This window comes from Castanea sativa, chromosome 8 (genome assembly GCF_040712315.1).
Source record: "Castanea sativa cultivar Marrone di Chiusa Pesio chromosome 8, ASM4071231v1".
Lineage (NCBI taxonomy): Eukaryota > Viridiplantae > Streptophyta > Magnoliopsida > Fagales > Fagaceae > Castanea > Castanea sativa.
In genome coordinates, this window is record NC_134020.1 from 34,962,425 (window position 1) to 34,982,404 (window position 19,980).

Below are 19,980 nucleotides of genomic sequence, written 5' to 3' on the forward strand. Positions count from 1 at the left end.
TATTTCTCTCTAAAAATGTTATAATAGATATTCCTTAGTAGGTATAATTATTTCTTAAATTAATATATTTTTTAAATAAACAAACTTTATGTATACATATAACAATTATAAAAATAAAAAATCATTAAAAAAATACATATAACAATTTCTAAAATTAATGTATGAGTAAAATATTTTCTAAAATAAATTTTAAATTTATTTTTAGAAGGAATTTTAAGTTTTATTTTAATGTTATAACTCACCCTAAACTTATGAATAAATTTAATTATTTTATTATAATTAATTTTAATTCTAATAATAAACATTACAATTTCTATTTGTAACTTTCATTCAATATATCAAACATGCTCTTAAAATGGATTTAAAGTTGTGTGTGAAAGAGTTATTTCTACTTTAATTGATAAAACCAACTATTATTAGTTGAGAGAAAAGAATAACATGTCTTATTAGGCTATTATTCACGAACTACTGAAGTGTCTACTGTACTGTGTTTTGTCGGCCCAATCGTCTAGCGCAATATCTGTGTCGTCCCAGTCTAAATTATTACGCGTTTTGCACTGAGTGTGAATCACCGACTCTTCTCCACTCCACCACTTTTAATTTTAACTTTTACCCAATCCACTAACACCTCGCGCCATAAAATAATTGGCAAACACAACACTGGCAAAAAATTTCACGTACCAAAGTACCTACTCCAAATTCAATACAGTGTGTCCCACCATTTGTTCTATTTTTCCACTCAAGATCACCTACACGTGACAAAGAATAAATGGCAGGACCACCAATCATTAATTATGGTCACACTCGTGCTACATTTTCATCCACTTAATCACTGTTAAATAATTCTAATCTTTAACATCCGTTTAGGTTTGTTTATTTTGTTAAAATTAAAAAAATTTTATTAATAGTATTATAAATAAAAGTAAAAATTAGCTGAAATAGTATAATAGAATTTACAAATAGTTTTAAAAAGTGCAGTGAAACCCATAAATAGTAACAAAAATAAATAAAATAGTAAAATAAACTAATTTTTTAATTTTGAACTAAACACACACTTAATTAAGAAGTTGGTTTAGAAATTCCTAAACTCTCCTAATATTTACGAGATTCGAAGTTTGAAATCTCTTATGAATATCTTAAAGGAATTCTTCCCGATGATAATCTAATATAAAATAATTAGATACTTGAAAAAATTTAAATATTTTATGTTGAAAATAAATAACTAAATAAAAGATTAGTTTAATGGGTTTTAGGATAATTGCTACTAAATTATGTTAATAAAATTTTGCCATTATTTTTATGAAAAAAAAATATAAAAAACTGCTTTATCATTTTTTTAAAAAAAAATATTTCTAAAATTCTCCTTCTATAAAATTAGGCCTTGCATTACCATCCAGACACAGAAGATAAAGTGAGTGAAGTGTGCGAGTGAATAAGGAGAAGAGGACGAAGAAGAAGAAGAAAAAGTAGAAAAACCAAAGACGATATGATGAGGATGATGATGTTGGTGATGATGACGCTCTTATGAGGAGTTGACGTATACTCTCCAGCTTAATTAGGAGTATATATCTTTAGCTATCTATTCCTGTATAGGTTGTATTTGATTCCCTTGCCTCCAAGTCTTTATAATACAAAGCGGGCAAGCAACTCACAGTTTACACTTGTCAAACAAAGCATCTAAACCAAACCAAAAGTTAATGTTTCAAGAAACCAAGAAGACAAACACTTGATTTGAAGCCATTATTAAGAAAAGTGTTGTGTACTAGTATAAATAGCAGAAAGTAAAAGTAAAAATACTTGTCTCATTTTGAAATACAAGTCTGTCTGGGTGTGGTAGCCATGATTATGAGAGGAGGGACAACAGTGTTTGTGTTATTACTGTGGTGGTTGCTGGCGGCGCCGCCAACGTCGTACTGTGCCAATGTGACTTACGATCACAGAGCATTGGTGATCGACGGCCAGCGTCGAGTCTTGATCTCTGGCTCCATTCATTACCCGCGTAGCACTCCCGAGGTTCCAACTTTTTGTTGTTGTTGTTTTATTCTATATTTTAAGCTCTCTGTGTGTTTCCAATACTAAATTGTTTAATGTTGTTTGCAGATGTGGCCGGACTTAGTACAAAAATCTAAAGATGGAGGATTGGATGTGATCGAGACCTATGTTTTTTGGAACTTACATGAACCAGTTCGAAGCCAGGCTAGTTTGTTTTCCTCTTTTCTATGTAATTTTTTTTGGGTTTATAGCTTAGATATGAAATGTATGAAGATTTTGAAGAAATCAAAATCTTGAGCTAATGCTAGTCAGCTGGTCTTATTGAAGTGTTCTCAGTAGTTAAGGAAAGAAAATTGAACTAAAAGTTTTTTTTTTTATCATTATTAGGATTTTCCTTTGTTTTCTCATCTAACAATTAGAGGGTGATTGTTAGTTTGATACTCTAATTCTTGATTTTTATTTTTTATTTTTTATTTTTTAAATTTAATTTCTTGCTGACCCACTAAAAAACTCTACAGTATGATTTCGAGGGTAGGAAGGATTTGGTGAAATTTGTCAAGACTGTTGCTGATGCTGGGCTTTATGTTCATCTTCGTATTGGTCCTTATGCATGTGCGGAGTGGAATTATGGGTAATGACTTTTACAATATTTTACTCAATTGGTCTGCTTGCCTTTTTGTGGGAAAATAATTGCTGATTAGTTACCTTTTTTTACTTTTCTATTTTTTTTCCAATCCTTGATAAAGTTTCAATTTTTGAACAGTGGTTTTCCTGTATGGTTGCATTTTGTACCTGGAATTGTGTTTCGAACTGATAATGAGCCCTTCAAGGTTTTAAAGCTCACCCTGCTTTGGATTAGTGTGCTATTATTTTCGTATTTTTAAAAAGTTGTTTTCATGATTGCAAAATTCACTATTTCAGGCTGAAATGAAGCGATTCACAGCTAAGATTGTGGACTTAATGAAAGGGGAGAAACTTTATGCCTCCCAGGGTGGACCTATTATTTTATCTCAGGTTAATTTTGCAAGTATTTTACTCGGTTCTGGTTGCACTTGCATAATAATATAATAATGATTCCTTATTAACTTTGTGGTTTTTTTTTTTTTAATGCCAGATAGAAAATGAGTATGGAAACTATGGCATTGAGTCGGCATATGGGTCTGCTGGAAAATCCTACGTAAATTGGGCAGCAAACATGGCTGTGTCTTTGGATACAGGGGTGCCCTGGGTCATGTGCCAGCAAGCTGATGCTCCTGATCCCATTGTGAGTATTTTCATTTACCTTGTATGGAAATTTATTGACTTGTAAGTTTTATAAATGCGGTGACCAAAATAATATTGAATAGAGGCTTTACTAATCAGAGGAATTACTCAATTAGTTATTATCATCTTTTCAATCTCAATTACTTGCAGATTAACACTTGCAATGGATTTTACTGTGATCAATTCAAACCTAATTCTAACCAGAAGCCAAAAATGTGGACTGAGAATTGGAGTGGATGGTAAGCTGTCGCTGCATTTGCTAAATGGGATGTGTTCCCTTGTATATTAATTGCTTATTTCAGCATTCAACCTCTTTTTTCTTTTCTTTTTTTGGCCGGAAATAAATTTTCTTTGTTTACTGGTGTCAAAATTATGGTTTAGTGATTCATATCACCATTTCTTAACAGCTTAAGCTTTTGGGAGAATCAGTAACTATATACCTTCTGATTTGTATGGAATATTTTTAGGTTTCTCTCTTTTGGTGGTGCTGCGCCGTACAGACCTGTGGAAGACCTCGCATTTTCTGTGGCTCGCTTTTTTCAGCTTGGTGGAACTTTACAAAATTATTATATGGTATTGCAATATATTGGCAGTTTATGATGGTTTAACATAGTTTTATCAGGATTTCCTATGTGTGTACTCTAGGACAATATTCAGCCTAAACTCTGTTACCAAAAAACATGAAGTGATAGATCAAGTTTGTTGGTTGCTCTTAAACAGTACCATGGTGGGACTAACTTTGGTCGGACTACTGGTGGACCCTTCATTTCCACAAGTTATGATTATGATGCTCCACTTGATGAGTATGGTATGGTGCCCATCCCTCTTTCATCAATGTTATATATCAGACTTTTACAATGCTCCTGAGAGTTTTGCATGTAGATGCTGTGATAAAATGGTTGAAGTAGTTGAATCAGAGGATCACTATGACTGATGCCCTCTCAAAGTCATCAATCATATACAGCCTAACTCGCATTTGCTGTAAATATGATGCTTAGAGGCGCAAAAGCACTTATGACAAGCTTATCATATTTTTACGTTTGAAAATAAAAAGTTATATAATAGCCCATAGGTTCTTGGTTTTATAATATGGTAGGAATGTCTTTGGTCTATGCCTAAATTCAATTCCACGTATTGTGCAGGGCTTATTAGACAGCCTAAGTGGGGCCACTTAAAAGATGTGCACAAGGCAGTGAAGCTTTGTGAAGCAGCATTGGTGGCTACTGATCCAACAGTTAGTTCTCTTGGTCCAAACTTGGAGGTATAGCTCATTATGGTCCATTTTCATCTTTTACATTTGTAAGAAAATACCAGTTCTACTTTATGCATTAATCCATCACCTAATTATTCAGAAAAAATAAATAATACAATACCAAATTGGTGTGCAGAATCTCTACAAATAAATTTTTTTATGCATTGAGATGTAAAGTGAGGTTTTTAAACTAACATGGGCTTATTCTGAATTTCAGGCTGCAGTTTATAAAACAGGATCCACGTGTGCAGCCTTTCTTGCCAATGTGGGCACCCAATCTGATGCAACTGTGAAATTCAATGGCAATTCATATCGCTTGCCTGCATGGTCTGTGAGCATTTTACCTGACTGCAAGAATGTAGTTCTGAATACTGCAAAGGTTTGCTCATTAGTTTCCATTGCACTTTATACATTTTAATTGAGACAGATTCCCTTGGTTTCATAATGATACACGAACTATTTTATAATTGGTGATAAAGATGTGAATCATGATTGCTCTTTCTTAGTTATATTAGTAGCTCCATTCTGTCAAGTTCCCTTTAAAAAGTGTATTAATTAATTATAAATCTATAAAGCCCTCTAGTTCTTATATCACCTGAATTGTTTGTTCCTAAATTTTATTTTATAGTTAAATATTATTCATATGGTTTACAGCAGATGAACCCCCTCCCTCCCCCCTCAATCCAAGCATGTCATAAAGGATTTTTAACTTGCATTAGGATTCTTTGGCAGTTCAAAATTTCCTTTTCATTGGTCTTGATTTAGTTCGTACGCTGAAAGACTACAGCATGTCTAGATTGCTTGTAATTAGGCCCCAAGCAGAGTCATGAGTTTTTTAACCTTTTGAATTAGTTGTGAATATATTTTGCTCTTTTTACTTCAACAAAATATCAGAGGACATACTTTGAGTTGAATTTCAGTACTAGCTTCTATATAACCGTTTCAGAACTTGTAATCTTTGTAAGAGATTATTTTCCATGAATTTGTCAGAAACTTGAATCAAGTTTTGAATTTTGATGGTTGTCTAAATTGATTGGTTTTTATTATATTGGAGCTGCTTCTTACCTAGTAGTTTTGTCCAAGTTTATTTGAGAAATTTTATAATGGTTGTAAATTTATGTTCATGTAAGAGGAATATGTGTGTAAGTTACATTAAATGAAGTTATGCTTTGTAAAGTTTATACACCACAGTTGCAGCAATCTCTCTTATCATATGGATTGTTTCATTTGCATTACTGGCCTATGCAATCATTATAAGATTTTCTTTCTATTAAATTTCTCTTATTATCTCATGATACCATAATGGTAAAAGGATGAGTTTCTCTTACTCTTGGTGTGCTGCAACCAAAGAGGAGTATTATTGCCAGAAATGCAATGGTTATTTCTAGAGAATTTTATTTCGTGAAGCACCCTCTTGCTTGTTCACACATGAGAACTGTGGAAGCAACCAAAACTGCTAACATAAGCATTTTTGTGGCTATCATTTTCTTGTAGTAATCAATTTCTATTTTTTTTAATTAGCATTCCCTAATTGATCACTTTGAATATAATTTTCTCATAACAGATTAACTCTGCCACTATGATTCCAAGCTTCATTCATCAATCTTTAAACAGTAATGTTGACTCCTCTGAAGCAATAGGCTCCGATTGGAGTTGGATAAATGAACCAGTAGGTATCTCATTGGACAGCGCATTTGTGAAACTTGGACTATTGGAGCAAATAAATACTACAGCTGATAAAAGTGACTACTTGTGGTACTCATTAAGGTATACAAGTCGCTTTTTCATATGGCTTCTTTCTTTGGCATATTGTTAGCCTCTCTAGCCAGTTGTGATGCATTCACAATTGTAAAACATTTTTTTTTCTTGCTATTTTGTCAGAACTAATATTAAAGGCAACGAGCCTTTCCTTGATGGATCTCAAACAGTTCTTCATGTGGAATCACTTGGTCATGCCCTTCATGTCTTTATCAATGGGAAACTTGCAGGTGATGAAAAAGTATTGAGTAATGAGAATGTGACATACTTGGATTACCATAGAATTATAATTCTCTCTGTCTTTCCATACTGTTTCCTCTTTTGCCACTTTTCTTGGAGGTCCTTTGTTTTTTGTGCCATATCTTAAGTTTTGGATGGTTGCTCCCTTGATAACCTGAGGCGTGTAGCGTTTTGAGAAATAATGATGGAATAATTGCTTTCTTTTGATCTTTTTTCTTCAATTATTTTTTCCTGCAACAAAACTACTAAGGCTGAGTTGGTTAAAGGTCTGGAGGAAGGCTCGATTTTGACTTCCTTCCTAATTTGTGAAAGACAAAAGCTATTTATCATTAAGTAGGTTAAGGAAGGCATAGGTTCTCAAAACATCTAGTGTGCACGTGTGTACTATAAATATACTTTTTAAGTGTTCAGTTACTTCTATATGTGGGTGCCAAGATCCAAAAAAAAAAAGAACCTTGATATCTCCTGTAAATTAAAAGGTTAAAGGAACTAGGAGTCTAGGACCAAGCCTGATCCAGACACAAAACTTTCATGTAATAATTATGGTAGTTCTTTTGAAATGTTTGATGGATACATGCTAGTTTAGAATTATTTTATACTGTGTCTTTTGTACTGATAGTCTGATATAAGTATTGGAACCTTTGCAGGGAGTGGAAAAGGCAACAGCGGCAATGCTAAGGTTGCATTGGAGATCCCCATTGCACTTTCAGCTGGGAAGAACACAATCGATCTCCTGAGTTTGACAGTGGGACTTCAGGTTTAGCCTTCCTGCATTTATTAAAGAACGGAAATTATTTTTTCCAGAATAGTTTTTGTTGAATAAATCTAATATATATTGGATGAACAAGTTTCAGCACTCAATAAATCAGTAGTTATAAGTATTATTTAATTAATACCTCTATATATTTATATCAGAACTATGGAGCATTTTATGACCAAACGGGTGCGGGGATTACTGGACCGGTAAAGCTAAAAAGTGCAAAAAGTGGCACTACTGTTGATCTCTCTTCTCAGCAGTGGACATATCAGGTCAGTGTACTTGCTATTTCTTTTTCGTTTGTTTTCTTCGTTAAAAAAAAAAAAATCAAAATCAAAATCAATATGTCCTAATACAGATTTGGGAAAGATAGAAGTTCTTAAACAGACAATAGGATGAGTCCCACCAACGAGGAAAACTGAAGAAACCTATTTATTAATTAATTAGTTCAGAATAAGCTGAAATACAACTCCTAAAAAGGATATTTAATTTTTTTGTTCATAACTCAAAAAGGATTAATCAACAATATTCGTTTTTCCTCTATTTTTCTCTTTGTTGTTGCAAGTGCAGGTTGGACTTCAAGGTGAAGAATTAGGTCTGTCTAGTGGAAGTTCTTCACAGTGGGTTTCACAATCTACCTTGCCCAAAAACCAACCCTTGACTTGGTACAAGGTAATTTTTTTTTAACTTTAATTTTGAGTTGAATCATTCAAATACCTAATTCATGACCAAGGGAATCATAAATGGTAAGTTTTTTACTCACAATGGCTCAATTGTCTTCTGTAATCTTGTTGTCCATTTCCAACTGAAGTGGATTTCAGTATCACTAGTCTACTTGCATGATTTAGAAGAAGATCAATGGAAATGCTATTGGGAAAACTTTTTAGATACTAAGAAGAGAACTATACTTGTTGATGCAGACAAAGTTTGATGCACCTGCTGGCAATGACCCAGTTGCAATAGACTTTACAGGGATGGGGAAGGGTGAGGCATGGGTGAATGGACAAAGCATTGGGCGTTATTGGCCAGTGTATGTCGCTTCAAATAGTGGCTGCACTGACTCTTGCAATTACCGAGGATCTTATAGTTCAAGTAAATGCCTCAAGAACTGTGGGAAGCCATCTCAAACACTGTAAGTGTTGTACTCATCATGAGAAAAGTACTGCAGTAAAAAGATTTATTTCTCATATCACTGATCTCACAGGTACCATGTACCACGCTCATGGTTGCAATCAAGTGGCAATACTCTTGTATTGTTTGAAGAAATTGGTGGTGATCCAACGAAGATATCTTTTGCCACAAGACAGATTGGAAGTTTGTGCTCACATGTGTCAGAGTCTCACCCATCGCCTGTAGATACATGGGATGCAGATTCAACATCAGGAATGAAAGCAGGGCCTCTACTATCATTGGAATGCCCATTTCCTGGTCAGGTCATCTCTTCAATCAAGTTTGCAAGTTTTGGAACTCCTCATGGGACTTGTGGGAGCTTTGGTCATGGCCAGTGCAGCAGCAGTAATGCTCTTGCAGTTGTACAGAAGGTGTGATATTGCTCACTTTTTTTTTAAAGAGTTCCATGAACCTCCTCCCTTTATAATACTCAGCTTATTTTGGTTTATACTGACTAGTCTGAATTTTTACAGGCTTGTGTTGGATCAAAGAGTTGTAGAGTTGGAGTATCAATTAATACATTTGGTGACCCGTGTAAAGGAGTAACAAAGAGTTTAGCAGTAGAAGCTTCCTGTACAAAGAGACATGCTCAAAGAATTCACCTATGAATTTTAAGAGCTTTCACCATAGATCTCTATTTAATAAACTTTTAGATTGGATATGGAAGCAAAAAAAAAAAAAAACCTTCCAGAAAAGGAAATGTGTCCTCAATGTATTCTTGCCAAAAAAAAAATGGTTATCTGATCTATTGAGGAATAATAATGGCTGGTACAAGATATAGTTCTTGACTTTTTTCCAATACACCATTATAGCAACCAGGAACTAGTATTCACTGGAGAAGTTCTATATAGTTAGAACTGTAACAATTGATTTGCCTGACCAAATCAAACTACTGAGGATGGACTACGGCATCTTCTGATATACTACCATTCAGGATCAAAAGAATATAAAATTTTACCCTAATTTACACTTGCATGTGTAGATAAACTTTGTGCTGATTAAATCTCTGGAAGTAGCAGTTTATAACAATTGTCGGCTCTGGTAACTCAAAATCAAGATGTAAAAGGATTGGCTGTTCCAAGATTACCGTAGGATTTAATTTATTAATTTTGAAATTATAGGGTTTTATTTGCTAATTTTTGAAATTTAGGATAGAATTTCATACTTTGAAACTACTGAGTTTAATTTTTATATCCCTAAATCATTGGATTTAAAACGTAATTTTCCCAAAAACAAATATGACAAGCCTTTGAAAATGACTATGTCACGAGCTGACTTTTCAGATCTTATTTTATTATTCTTAATTAATAAATACTGTTGGTGCAAACACAATGCTCCAGCAAATACAAATATGAAGATCCAAAGTAAAATAAATTTTTTAACACATTTGTTTTTCACTACAAAGAGCAATGTTTATATTTCTTGATTCTCATTACTCATTAGTACTGAGCAACTTCTTTTATAGCACCAAATCCAGGCTGCCTCTGAAACCTGCAGACTTTGCAAAGAGGTGAATAGAGAGATGGAGTATGATATTTGTCCTCCCCACCCATCAATGGCATTGGAACACCAATCTTCACAGGGCTAACATAGCCAGGCCTGTATGTCTTGCCCAACACTCCTTCAACAAAATCTGATAAGTTGGAAAACTTGAACTGTGTCTCCAAATGAGCAAAAGCATCATTGGCTGGTATGTGGTAGTGGTGAACCCGGTTTTCCTTTTCTCCAATAGGTCTCACCCTAATGTCAATTTGAACCAACCCAGCAACACTAACTCTTATATTATTAGCATCATCAGTTCTTTCCACAATGACTTCTCTTTCTTCACCATTGGTCCTCCATTCAGCCTCTCCATCAATGGGGATGTTAACTGCTTCACCATCCCACCTTACAGTGAGAGCATCAAAATTATTATCCCAGTGTGAGACTTTCTTTGCTGCAATGACAAGGGTGTGAGTGTCGAACATGACGGCCAAGGCTTGGACCCATGTAAAGTCACGAGTCCTTCCTTCTGGTCGGGTTCCGATGAAGTGAGCATTAATTTGGAGGTTTTCATCTGAAACAATGGCAAAATCTCCTCCCTTTGCTCCATGGAAGTAGAACATTACACCATCCCCACCAATAAATCGAGGATCATAGCATATGGAGCCATATCCATTGCAATTTGCTCTTCTATCTGTCAAATAACATGACCGAGTGTCAATTCAAATTCAATATCCTATCCATCTTATGCATGCTCCCAGAATTTGACATGGAAACATATTAGAATCTAACAATATGTATTGTAAATATAAGCAAGTACTAAAAACATAAAGATAGAAGAAGGTAGTGAGTGAGAATGCTTACGCTTGCAAGTGGCTTCACACTTGCTACTGCAATCAATATAGCACCCCTTCTTTTTCTTGTTTTGCTTGGGTTTCCTGTGTGCACATTGAGATGGACACACAAGGGTTTTGCCGTAACAGGCTCCTCTAGCTTTGCAAGAAGCTCGTTCCTGTCCTGTTTTTGGTGTTGGTGTCAACACTTCATAATCTGTTGGTGCAGTACTATTCTTGTTGCCATTTCCATTGCCATTGTTATTGCCATTGTTGCCATTGCCATTGTTGGCATTACCATTATTATTGCCATTGTTGCCGTTGCCATTGCCATTGCCATTGTTGCCGTTGCCATTGCCATTGCCATTGTTACCATTGCCGTTGCCATTACCACTACCACTGCTGCCATTACCATTACTATTGCCATTGCCTCCATTGCCATTGCTACTATTGCCATTTCCATTGCCATTGTTACTGTTGCCATTGTTATTGCCGTTGTTGCCATTACCATTACCATTGCCATTGTTGTTATTGCCATTGTTGTTACCATTGTTGTTATTGCCATTACCATTGCCGTTGTTGTTATTGCCATTGCCATTGCCTTGGCCCTGAGCAAAAATGGCATCCATGGAGAGAAGTATAATTAAGAAAGCCACCAAAATGTATAACTTTCTTTTGCCCATCTCTATGATGTTCAATCCCACTGTTTTTGTGTTTATTTCTCTATCTCCTTCTGTTGATTTTCTATTGATGTGAGAATGGAGAAGAGATATGGAAAATGCAGGGCGCAAGGGGCCTTAAAAGGGCTTGCTAAGGTGGGAAATAGGCCTTGGAGTTCGCCATAATTCATGTGAATTGTCTTCTTCCTATAAAGTATAAACTAGAAGATGAGAAACAGCTATTCTACAAGTATTTTTTTCGTTAGATTTATTGCTTTGACTGTATACCTTTGGACAATTTTTAAGTAATTAAAAGAGATAAACGTTTGTGTTTGCTTAAGCATGTGAAAAACGACCTGGTACGACTTCCAATATTTTTAAGTGAGGCCTCATATTTGCGTGAACCTTAAATTTTAGGTCTTTATTAAAATGCAGTTCACTATTGTTTGGAAAGAATAGCCTTTCTTTTTACCAATTGCTTTTAAGTTCAGTCCTCCTATCGGTGCAAATTTGCATGAAAGATTGAAAAAAATTAGATATGAAAACAAAAAAGCAAAACAGCTAGCCAAAAGCTTTTCCCTTTTCAATTTGTAGCAGTCACTTGTCGATCAAAAGGGGAAAAAAAATCCCAACTTTACCCAACCTTATGGTTCTGGGTGCCATTGCTGCCCTGTTTCATTAGCATTCCAAAGAACTTATGAGAATACAAATGAATAAGTGCACCAAGCTTTTGATCACTTAGAGACTAATAAGTGATGCAAATGGTCTTTGCAATGAGAAATATTAGAGAAATGTATACAACATTTTCACAACAAATCCTAAATGGCAAGTTGTTACTAACAATTACTAGTAATAAGTAATTTAAGTGATAGGTTCAAATCAAAACTAATAACAATTTACCACCTATTATTTGTTGTGAAAATATTGCAAATGTAGCACTTCTCAAAAAATTATGATGGAACTTCTACGAACTTTTAATATAACTCTCTACGTGACAAGTTGTGGCAAAAATTATGTAAATTTATGCGGTCATATCATTTTTCTTTTAACCTAAAATGTTTCCTATAGCCAATTGTCAAATAAAGCACTAATTGGGGAGTCTTCCTTTTGGAATATTTTTTCAAGATAATTTATGCTCCCTGTTTTGAATTTAAGAAGTAAGAACAGTAATTAGTGTTCCACTGAAATCTAGTGGGTTGCTTAGAAATAAAGAAACCAGCTTATATCAAATATGAACGTGTTTATTATGCGTTGGAATTCAAACTAAAGAAGTCACCCGCAGTTAAAGATACATCTTTTTTTTAATAGAATAACTTGGATGATATGCAACATTACGTATGAACATAGCCTTGGATATGCGTGAAGTCATCCTTTAATTAAAGACATCAGCTGAAGTGGCCTTTAAAATTTGCAGAAAAGTGGCAGATAACCCAAAAGAATGCAGCTTGCGAGCCCTGCAATTATGGACCTTAAAACCATAGGAAAGGAAATAGAACCTTTTCATATTGTAGCGGTAGCTAAGCTACTTGCTGAAGTTCCGATTACGCAGAACTCATGTGATCTGGAGTTTCGGACTCGTTCAATGACTTGGATTCCATGATAAATCAAACTTGGCAAATTGCAATTTAAAAAAAAAAAAAAAATTCTTTGGACTAAATATGGCTGTTTAGAATGAATTATGATTATAGTTTCGATTCTTATTTTGTAGTGCAATTACATTAGAAGAGGTTAGGTTTTGATGCAATGCAAAGTGTCTTCTATCAAAAGCGACAAATCGCGAATTAAAGTCTAGGAATATAATATATAGAACAATCATCACAAACTTTCCTTGAGCAGCGAGGCCAACAAAAGTCAATAGGTAGGAAATTTAAGAAATAGAAAAGTATTGTTAGAAATCATTGAGGACAGTGATGGAATCAAGAGAGTTAATCTCGTATCAGAGGTTGTACCGGTTTGACCAGTAGAACGATATATTTCAATATCAATTAATACCGGTAAACCATTTTGATTTTACCGCTATTTTTTATTTATAAATATATATAGGCAAAAATCTAAAATTGACCCTCTAAATTTCAGTCTTTTTTATTTCAGTCCTCTAACTTTTAGGTTTGTCATTTCAGTTCCTAACTTTCAATTATTTTAAATTCGGTACTCCGTTAGACTTTTGTTACTTGCAACCGTTAAGTATGCCAAAACGACGTTATTTTTACTTTCTTTTTTTCATAAATTTTGGAATTAAAAGAAAATAAAAAAAAACTATTATTAAATTTTTTTTTTTTTTTAAACATTTAGGGGAATGAGTGAAGCTGGCATGCATGGATTGGGTGTCACATCTGGAACCCATGATGACTGAGGGCCTTAGCAAGCAGCCCATGGATGCCATTTCCAAGAAGATTGTTTCCATGGGATTCAACTGTGTTAGACTCACTTGGTCACTTTTCTTGGTCACCAATGATTCACTAGCTTCTCTCACTGTGAGACAGTCCCGTCAGAGTCTTGGGCTGTCTGAATCCATTGCCAGAATCCAAGCCAACAACCGTTCCATCATAGATCTTCCCCTCATAAAAGCTTACCAGGTAAAATACCTATTCCATTTTTTTCTAGATTTTATAAACTGAGCAGCCATTCTTATGTTTTGGGCTGTGTCGTTTTTTATATAAATATATCCTAAGCAGAACATGGGAATTAATTATGTTAGGCTTCTTCATGGGTATGGTTTGATCTAAGTTAGGGAAAGACCAATTCATTCTTTTCCCCAAATTCTCTAAGTTAGGTATTTGGGTCTCTCTCAACCAGTATGACCGGTATTTAAATTGGTATGAAACGTTAACGTTTTGGTACCAGTGCACGTACCAGTACGATACATACTGGAGGTACCGGCCGGTACAGTATGATATTGAATGCATTGGATGGAACTACATGAAATTTAGTGATGTGAAGAGAATCAGTGCTAGGATCACAACTCGGCGCCTTTGAGCACAACCAAAGATACTTTTTAAGCAAATTCCATTATTTAGCCCCTAAAATCTAGTTTTTTTTTATCATTTTTAGTAATATTTATTTTCTTAATAAATTTTAGTTTAAAAGTAATAATAAAGTCCCGTCTATTTTAAGACGCCTCTTATGCTCTGTTTATTTCGAAGAAAAACCTTAAAGTGAAGATAATTTATCACGTTTTCCAATATATGATAGCATTAGGAAAATGGATCAAATGAAAACAATCTTTAGTCAACATAAAATTATTACTTTCGCTTTCTAATTTTCCATGTCCCAAATTGTTGGTCTAATATTCTATTATGAGATGTCCCAAAATTTTATCTTGATTCTAAAATTAGAAGTAATTAATTTATTGAGTTTTCTATTATACTCCTACCAAACACAAGTACTTTAAATGATAAAAAAATTTTGAGAACTTTGTTTAAGGGTAATTTTAGAAACTGCTATCTTTTTAATTAAGAGAACACAATAAATTATATTTTCTTAAAAAGTTGGTTTTCTAAACAGGACTAACAATTTGGAACGAAAGGAGTTTGACTTATTTTTAAAGAAATTGTTTTCCGCTAATTTTTTTTTATTTTTAGAAAAAAATTTCATAGAAAGTTAAATAAAGGAAGTTATGAGATTGTTTTCTAACTTATTTAAGTTTGCTGTCCAAAATAGAAAAATGAGATAGTTTTATAGGATATATTTTTTGAAAAATTACTCATTTTTTAGAAAATATTAACGTAACAAATAGAATGTTAAAGACCATAATTTTAATTTTCGCAATTATCTCAATTTTTTTGTTTTTGTTTTTGTTAAATGCATTGTAACTTCCAAGATAATTTAGTTATCAAATTAATAAAATTTCATACTTTTGTCTGAGGGCGGCGGACGTGTGGTTGCATCAACTATGTAGTTGACTTTGACCACCTGTGTTAGGGGCTTATACCCTCATGCATAAAGCTGCTTTTTTCTTTTTTAATGTTAAGGGTGTCTAGAGCTTTTCGACAGTTTATCATTTCTCCAAAGGGTGTGAAGTTCCTTCATTCTTTACAAACCAGTTAAAAACAAAAATGAATCATTTGAAAATGGCCCGATGTCATGTAGGTAAAATGTTTCGAATTTTTTTTTTTTTGGTAAACAAATGTTTCGAATCAAAAACTTGTTCATCGTAGAAGTTAGAAGAAAACAAATATATTACTTTATGAACAAAAAGAAAGCTATAAAATTGTGGAGAGTGCAAAACTGAGATAACACATTTTTAAAAGGTCAAGAAAAGTTAAATACTTTGATTTTATAGTATATATAAATAGAGTCTGGTCAGGGCATAAATTAATCTCCATTTTTGAAAACTATTAAAGAAAATTTGAAAAAATTGTCAAAAAAGTTGGTCACTTTTTTATTTTCTGATATACCGTTTGCTTAAATGGTTTACTAATATATAACATATTAAGTATAGATATAGATTCCTTTCATAAGTTGTGTCTCATTTACAAAGCGCAGCAAGTCACGTCCTATTGGATTGCACCCTAAAATGTAAAGGTGCAGCAAGTCCCATCCTATTGGATTGCAACTTATTCCTTCTCTTCTAAGTTCTAATTCGCTGAAAACCTTTTCTCCTACAAAATTTTAACCTAAAGGAAGACAATAAGGTTGACCATGACCAATCAACTCCATAATCAGTGCAGCGATCAGCGATGATTAAGATATAACTTATAAAACATTCTTTCTTTATCACAACGACCATGCCCATGATCTAAGAACGCGCTTCAAAACAATAAAATAGCAACAGCTTAAAAAACACAACATTAAGTGTACGATTGGGTATCATGCAATTTTTAGTTGTTCATTTTTTTAGCATTTATCAAAAAAATATATATATATTTTTTAATAATTTTAAGTTAAATGTGTGACAAAAATATATATAAATTTTTTTTTGAAGCCCTTTTTTTTTTTTGAAGCCACATATAAATTATAAATTAAATGCGTGACAATATATATATATATATATATCTTAGCAAAAAAACCCTTTTCCCAAAGATTCTCTTAATGGGGTTTAGATCAAATGCTAAGGCAAAAATTCTAGTACACAAACTAACCACAATTTTTGTCACGATTATCTACTTGACAAAGTGTGGTAGAGAAAAAGTTATGAGTTTATATAAAAGTGACAAATAGCAAATTATAATCTGCTATGTAAGATAATTACAATAAATTTTTGACTTATTTTATGGAACTAGAATTACTCTTTTTGCTTATGTTCACCGTCAAACAAATATGAAAATTTTCAAAAACAAACAAAATTTTTTAAAAGATGGGTTTCTTTTTATTGGGCTTGATCTCGCTTTTTATGTTTTCACTTTTAAGCCTCGGTTGGGTAGTAGACAGCTTTAATGGATTTTCGGGTTGATGGGTTTAATAGTGTTTTGAGTCATTGGGCTCCAGCTTGAGCATGAATTGTGGAGTACTCAGACTGGATTTAGGCCTAGGGTCTTGGGCTTGGGTATTTCGGGGAAGGCACTACTAACAACTTAGGCCTTGTTTTTGGGTTTGGATTTAGGTATTGGTCATGACCCAATAACAATATAGACCGACCAGCTAAAAAGCCCAAGTAGGAAAAAGTCCGATCAAAGAAAACCCTACCGAATACAACCTAAGCTAAGGGAATGCCATGTTATGGAAATTTCTAATTACACACCAAGAATAACTATCATAATGGAGGTAGTTAATTAGTTATGCTCTGCATCTAAGCCCCATTTAGAGTCACAACTGATTGTTGCAAAAAATAAGGAAACATCCCAAGAGTCAACCTATATATCAAGAAATCCTAGTCAAAGGCTTGTATGAGGATATCTTCCTATTTTCTCTTGATTAACCCTATAAGCTGAGGATGTATTTCATTAGCATAAAACAACCGTGGCAAACTACTTAATCCTGGCCTTATTTGACTTCTCCAACTAGATCATAGTGGAAATGCGAGTGACCAAGATTGGGTATTACATCTGATGCAATAGCTCTTAATGGCTGAGATTAAGAGTTGAAAAGCAACTTTCAATCTCAACCATTGAATAAAAAAAGTAAGAAAAAAATTTCAAAAGCTAAAGTTAAAAGGTAAATATGGTAAAAATAATTTGTGAGAAGAGAGGGGGTAATTGTACCAAGTGCAGCCGATCCAAATCCAAATGTGATGGTTTTTTAGGCCTACTACTCTACAAAGGGAGGGTGTTTGGACCTAAGTGCAATCTTAAGCCTTTAGTGTTGCAGCATATATTCACAATAGCCATCTAGGTAGCCATTCTAGGTACTTTTACTGATTGGGAATGAAAAATTATTTAAGCATATTAGAGAAGTGAGGTCTGCTAGAGAATAAAAGCCTTGTAGCCCTGCTGGGTTAAATACAGCCACTAACAATTCCCACGAAGTCATGGTTTCACATTTTAGTATGGATTTTGTAGAGGAATTGCCTCGATCTCAAAGACATGATATGATATTGGAGGTAGTTGATAGGCTCACCAAGTGTGTTCATTTAATTGCCATGTCCCATCCATATGCAGTAGCCAAAGTTGGAGCATTATATGTGCAACATATGTTCAAATTACATGGGTTGCCTTCCTCAATAGTGAGTGACATAGACCCTGTCTTTACTGTAGCCTTCTGGGAAGAACTGATTGAGGCTGCAATGTGTGGAACTCGACATGTCATTTTCATATCACCCCCAAATTGATGGCAAACTAAGATAGTGAATAAAATCTTAAAAGCACTTTGTAAAGTCATTTGCTGGTGATAAGCCCAAAGAATAGGTAGAGTGGCTAACACTGGCTGAGTTTCGGATTAACACCAATTATCATTCAGCCACCAAATTACTCCCTTTAAAGCAGTGTATTGTGTCCCTCTCCCAAGGCTACTATATTACACATTTACATTCCAGGCACCACCAAAGTAGATGTTGTGGATTGCCATTTGAGGACAAAACAGTAGATTTTGGCCTTGCTTAGGAAAAAAAATTATCTATTGATTTCATTTAGCAATGATATATAGTACTATATAACCAGATCACAATAGAAGATATAGAGGATTTTACATATAATTTTTATATAGAAAAAAAAAAATTAGTATATATTATTCATCTTTATTGAGTTGGGCATAACTTTGGAGCCCTTATTGTTGTTTTCTTAATCAAATACAAAGCTGAAGAGTCAAAGCAAGATACACGTTTTAACTCATTGGCTAAGAACAAAGATTACTTTTCTTGAATCTCATTTGTTCTGAGCAAACTTCATGTTTATTATTCTTGAGTATAATCAGTATTGAGCAACTTCTTTTATAGCACCAAACCCATACTGCCTCTGAAATCTGCAAGCTTTGCAAATAGGTGAATGGAGGGATGGAGTCTGGTACTTGTCCTCCCCACCCATCATTGGCATGGGAACTCCAATCTTGACAGGGCTAACATAGTCAGGCCTGTATGTCTTGCCTAACACTCCCTCAACAAGATCTGATAGATTGAAAAACCTGAATTGTGTCTCCAAGTGAGCAAAGGCATCATCAGAGGGTAACTGGTAGTTGTGAACTTTGTTTTCTTTTTCTCCAATAGGTGTCACCCTAATGTCCATTTCAACCAGCCGAGCAATTCTAACTCTTACACTGTTAGCATCATCGGTTCTTTCCACAACCACTTCTCTTTCTTCACCATTGGTCCTCCATTCAGCCTCTCCATCAGTAGGGATGTTAACTGCTTCACCATCCCACCTTACAGTGAGAGCATCAACACTATCATCCCAATGTGTCACTCTCTTTGCTGCAATGACGAGGGTGTGACTTTCAAACATTACAGCCAAAGCTTGGACCCATGTAAAGTCGCGAGTCCTTCCTATTGGTCGAGTTCCAATTAAATGGGCATTGATTTGGAGCTTCTCATCTGAAACAACAGCAAAGTTTCCTCCCTTTGCTCCATGAAAGTAAAACATTACACCATCTCCACCAACAAACCGAGGATCATAGCAGAGGGAGCCGTATCCATTACAGTTGGCCTTTCTATCTGTCAAATAATATGGAGTCCGCATTAGTTCAAATTCAACACATCTTCATGTATCTATATAGCTCTCAGCATCAGCAATAGAGATAAAAATTTAAATTTAAATATGTTCATCACAAATTCAAATAAAGAAGTTGTTAATAAAGGATGCTAGCTTACATTTGCAAGTGGCTTCACATTTGCTACTACAGTCAACATAGCATCCCTTCTTCTTTTTGTTCTCTTTGGGCTTCCTCTGTGGGCATTCATTTGGACATGTAAGAGTTTTGGCGTAACAAGCTCCATTTGCTTTGCATTTAGCTCTTTCCTTTCCATCAGACTCTGGTGATAACACGTCATAATCTTCTTTGGTGTTGTTGTCACCGTTGCCATTGTTGTTGTTGTTGTTGCCATTTCCATTGCCATTGCCATTACCATTGTTGTTGTTGCCATTTCCATTTCCATTGCTATTTTCATTTCCATTGTTATTGTTATTGTTGTTGCCATTCTGATTGTTGTTGTTGTTGTTTTTGTTGCCATTGTTGGCATTACTATTGCCTGCAGCCTGGACAAAGATG

The 19,980-nt window shown here is 34.3% G+C and overlaps 3 protein-coding genes across 3 annotated transcripts; 1 reads left to right on the plus strand and 2 right to left on the minus strand.

The window, feature by feature from the left end:
• The first annotated feature begins 1,534 nt into the window (after positions 1-1,534).
• Positions 1,535-9,233, plus strand: LOC142607272 (beta-galactosidase 8). Its single transcript, XM_075778713.1, has 19 exons — positions 1,535-2,013; positions 2,101-2,196; positions 2,511-2,623; positions 2,756-2,822; positions 2,914-3,006; positions 3,107-3,256; positions 3,406-3,494; positions 3,723-3,828; positions 3,976-4,063; positions 4,398-4,516; positions 4,725-4,886; positions 6,072-6,274; positions 6,389-6,495; positions 7,153-7,262; positions 7,421-7,534; positions 7,833-7,934; positions 8,183-8,394; positions 8,467-8,803; positions 8,906-9,233. The coding sequence occupies exons 1-19, from the start codon at positions 1,840-1,842 to the stop codon at positions 9,038-9,040; spliced, it is 2,577 nt and encodes an 858-aa protein (XP_075634828.1). The 5' UTR covers positions 1,535-1,839; the 3' UTR covers positions 9,041-9,233.
• A 638-nt stretch (positions 9,234-9,871) lies between these two features.
• On the minus strand, positions 9,872-11,430 carry LOC142606244 (uncharacterized). The gene is made up of 2 exons (XM_075777626.1): positions 10,779-11,430; positions 9,872-10,608 (listed from the first exon to the last, which is right to left on the minus strand). The coding sequence occupies exons 1-2, from the start codon at positions 11,428-11,430 to the stop codon at positions 9,872-9,874; spliced, it is 1,389 nt and encodes a 462-aa protein (XP_075633741.1).
• A 7,058-nt stretch (positions 11,431-18,488) lies between these two features.
• LOC142606687 (uncharacterized) lies at positions 18,489-19,762 on the minus strand. The gene is made up of 2 exons (XM_075778023.1): positions 19,583-19,762; positions 18,489-19,426 (listed from the first exon to the last, which is right to left on the minus strand). The coding sequence occupies exon 2, from the start codon at positions 19,353-19,355 to the stop codon at positions 18,690-18,692; it is 666 nt and encodes a 221-aa protein (XP_075634138.1). The 5' UTR covers positions 19,356-19,426; positions 19,583-19,762; the 3' UTR covers positions 18,489-18,689.
• Positions 19,763-19,980: the final 218 nt, after the last annotated feature.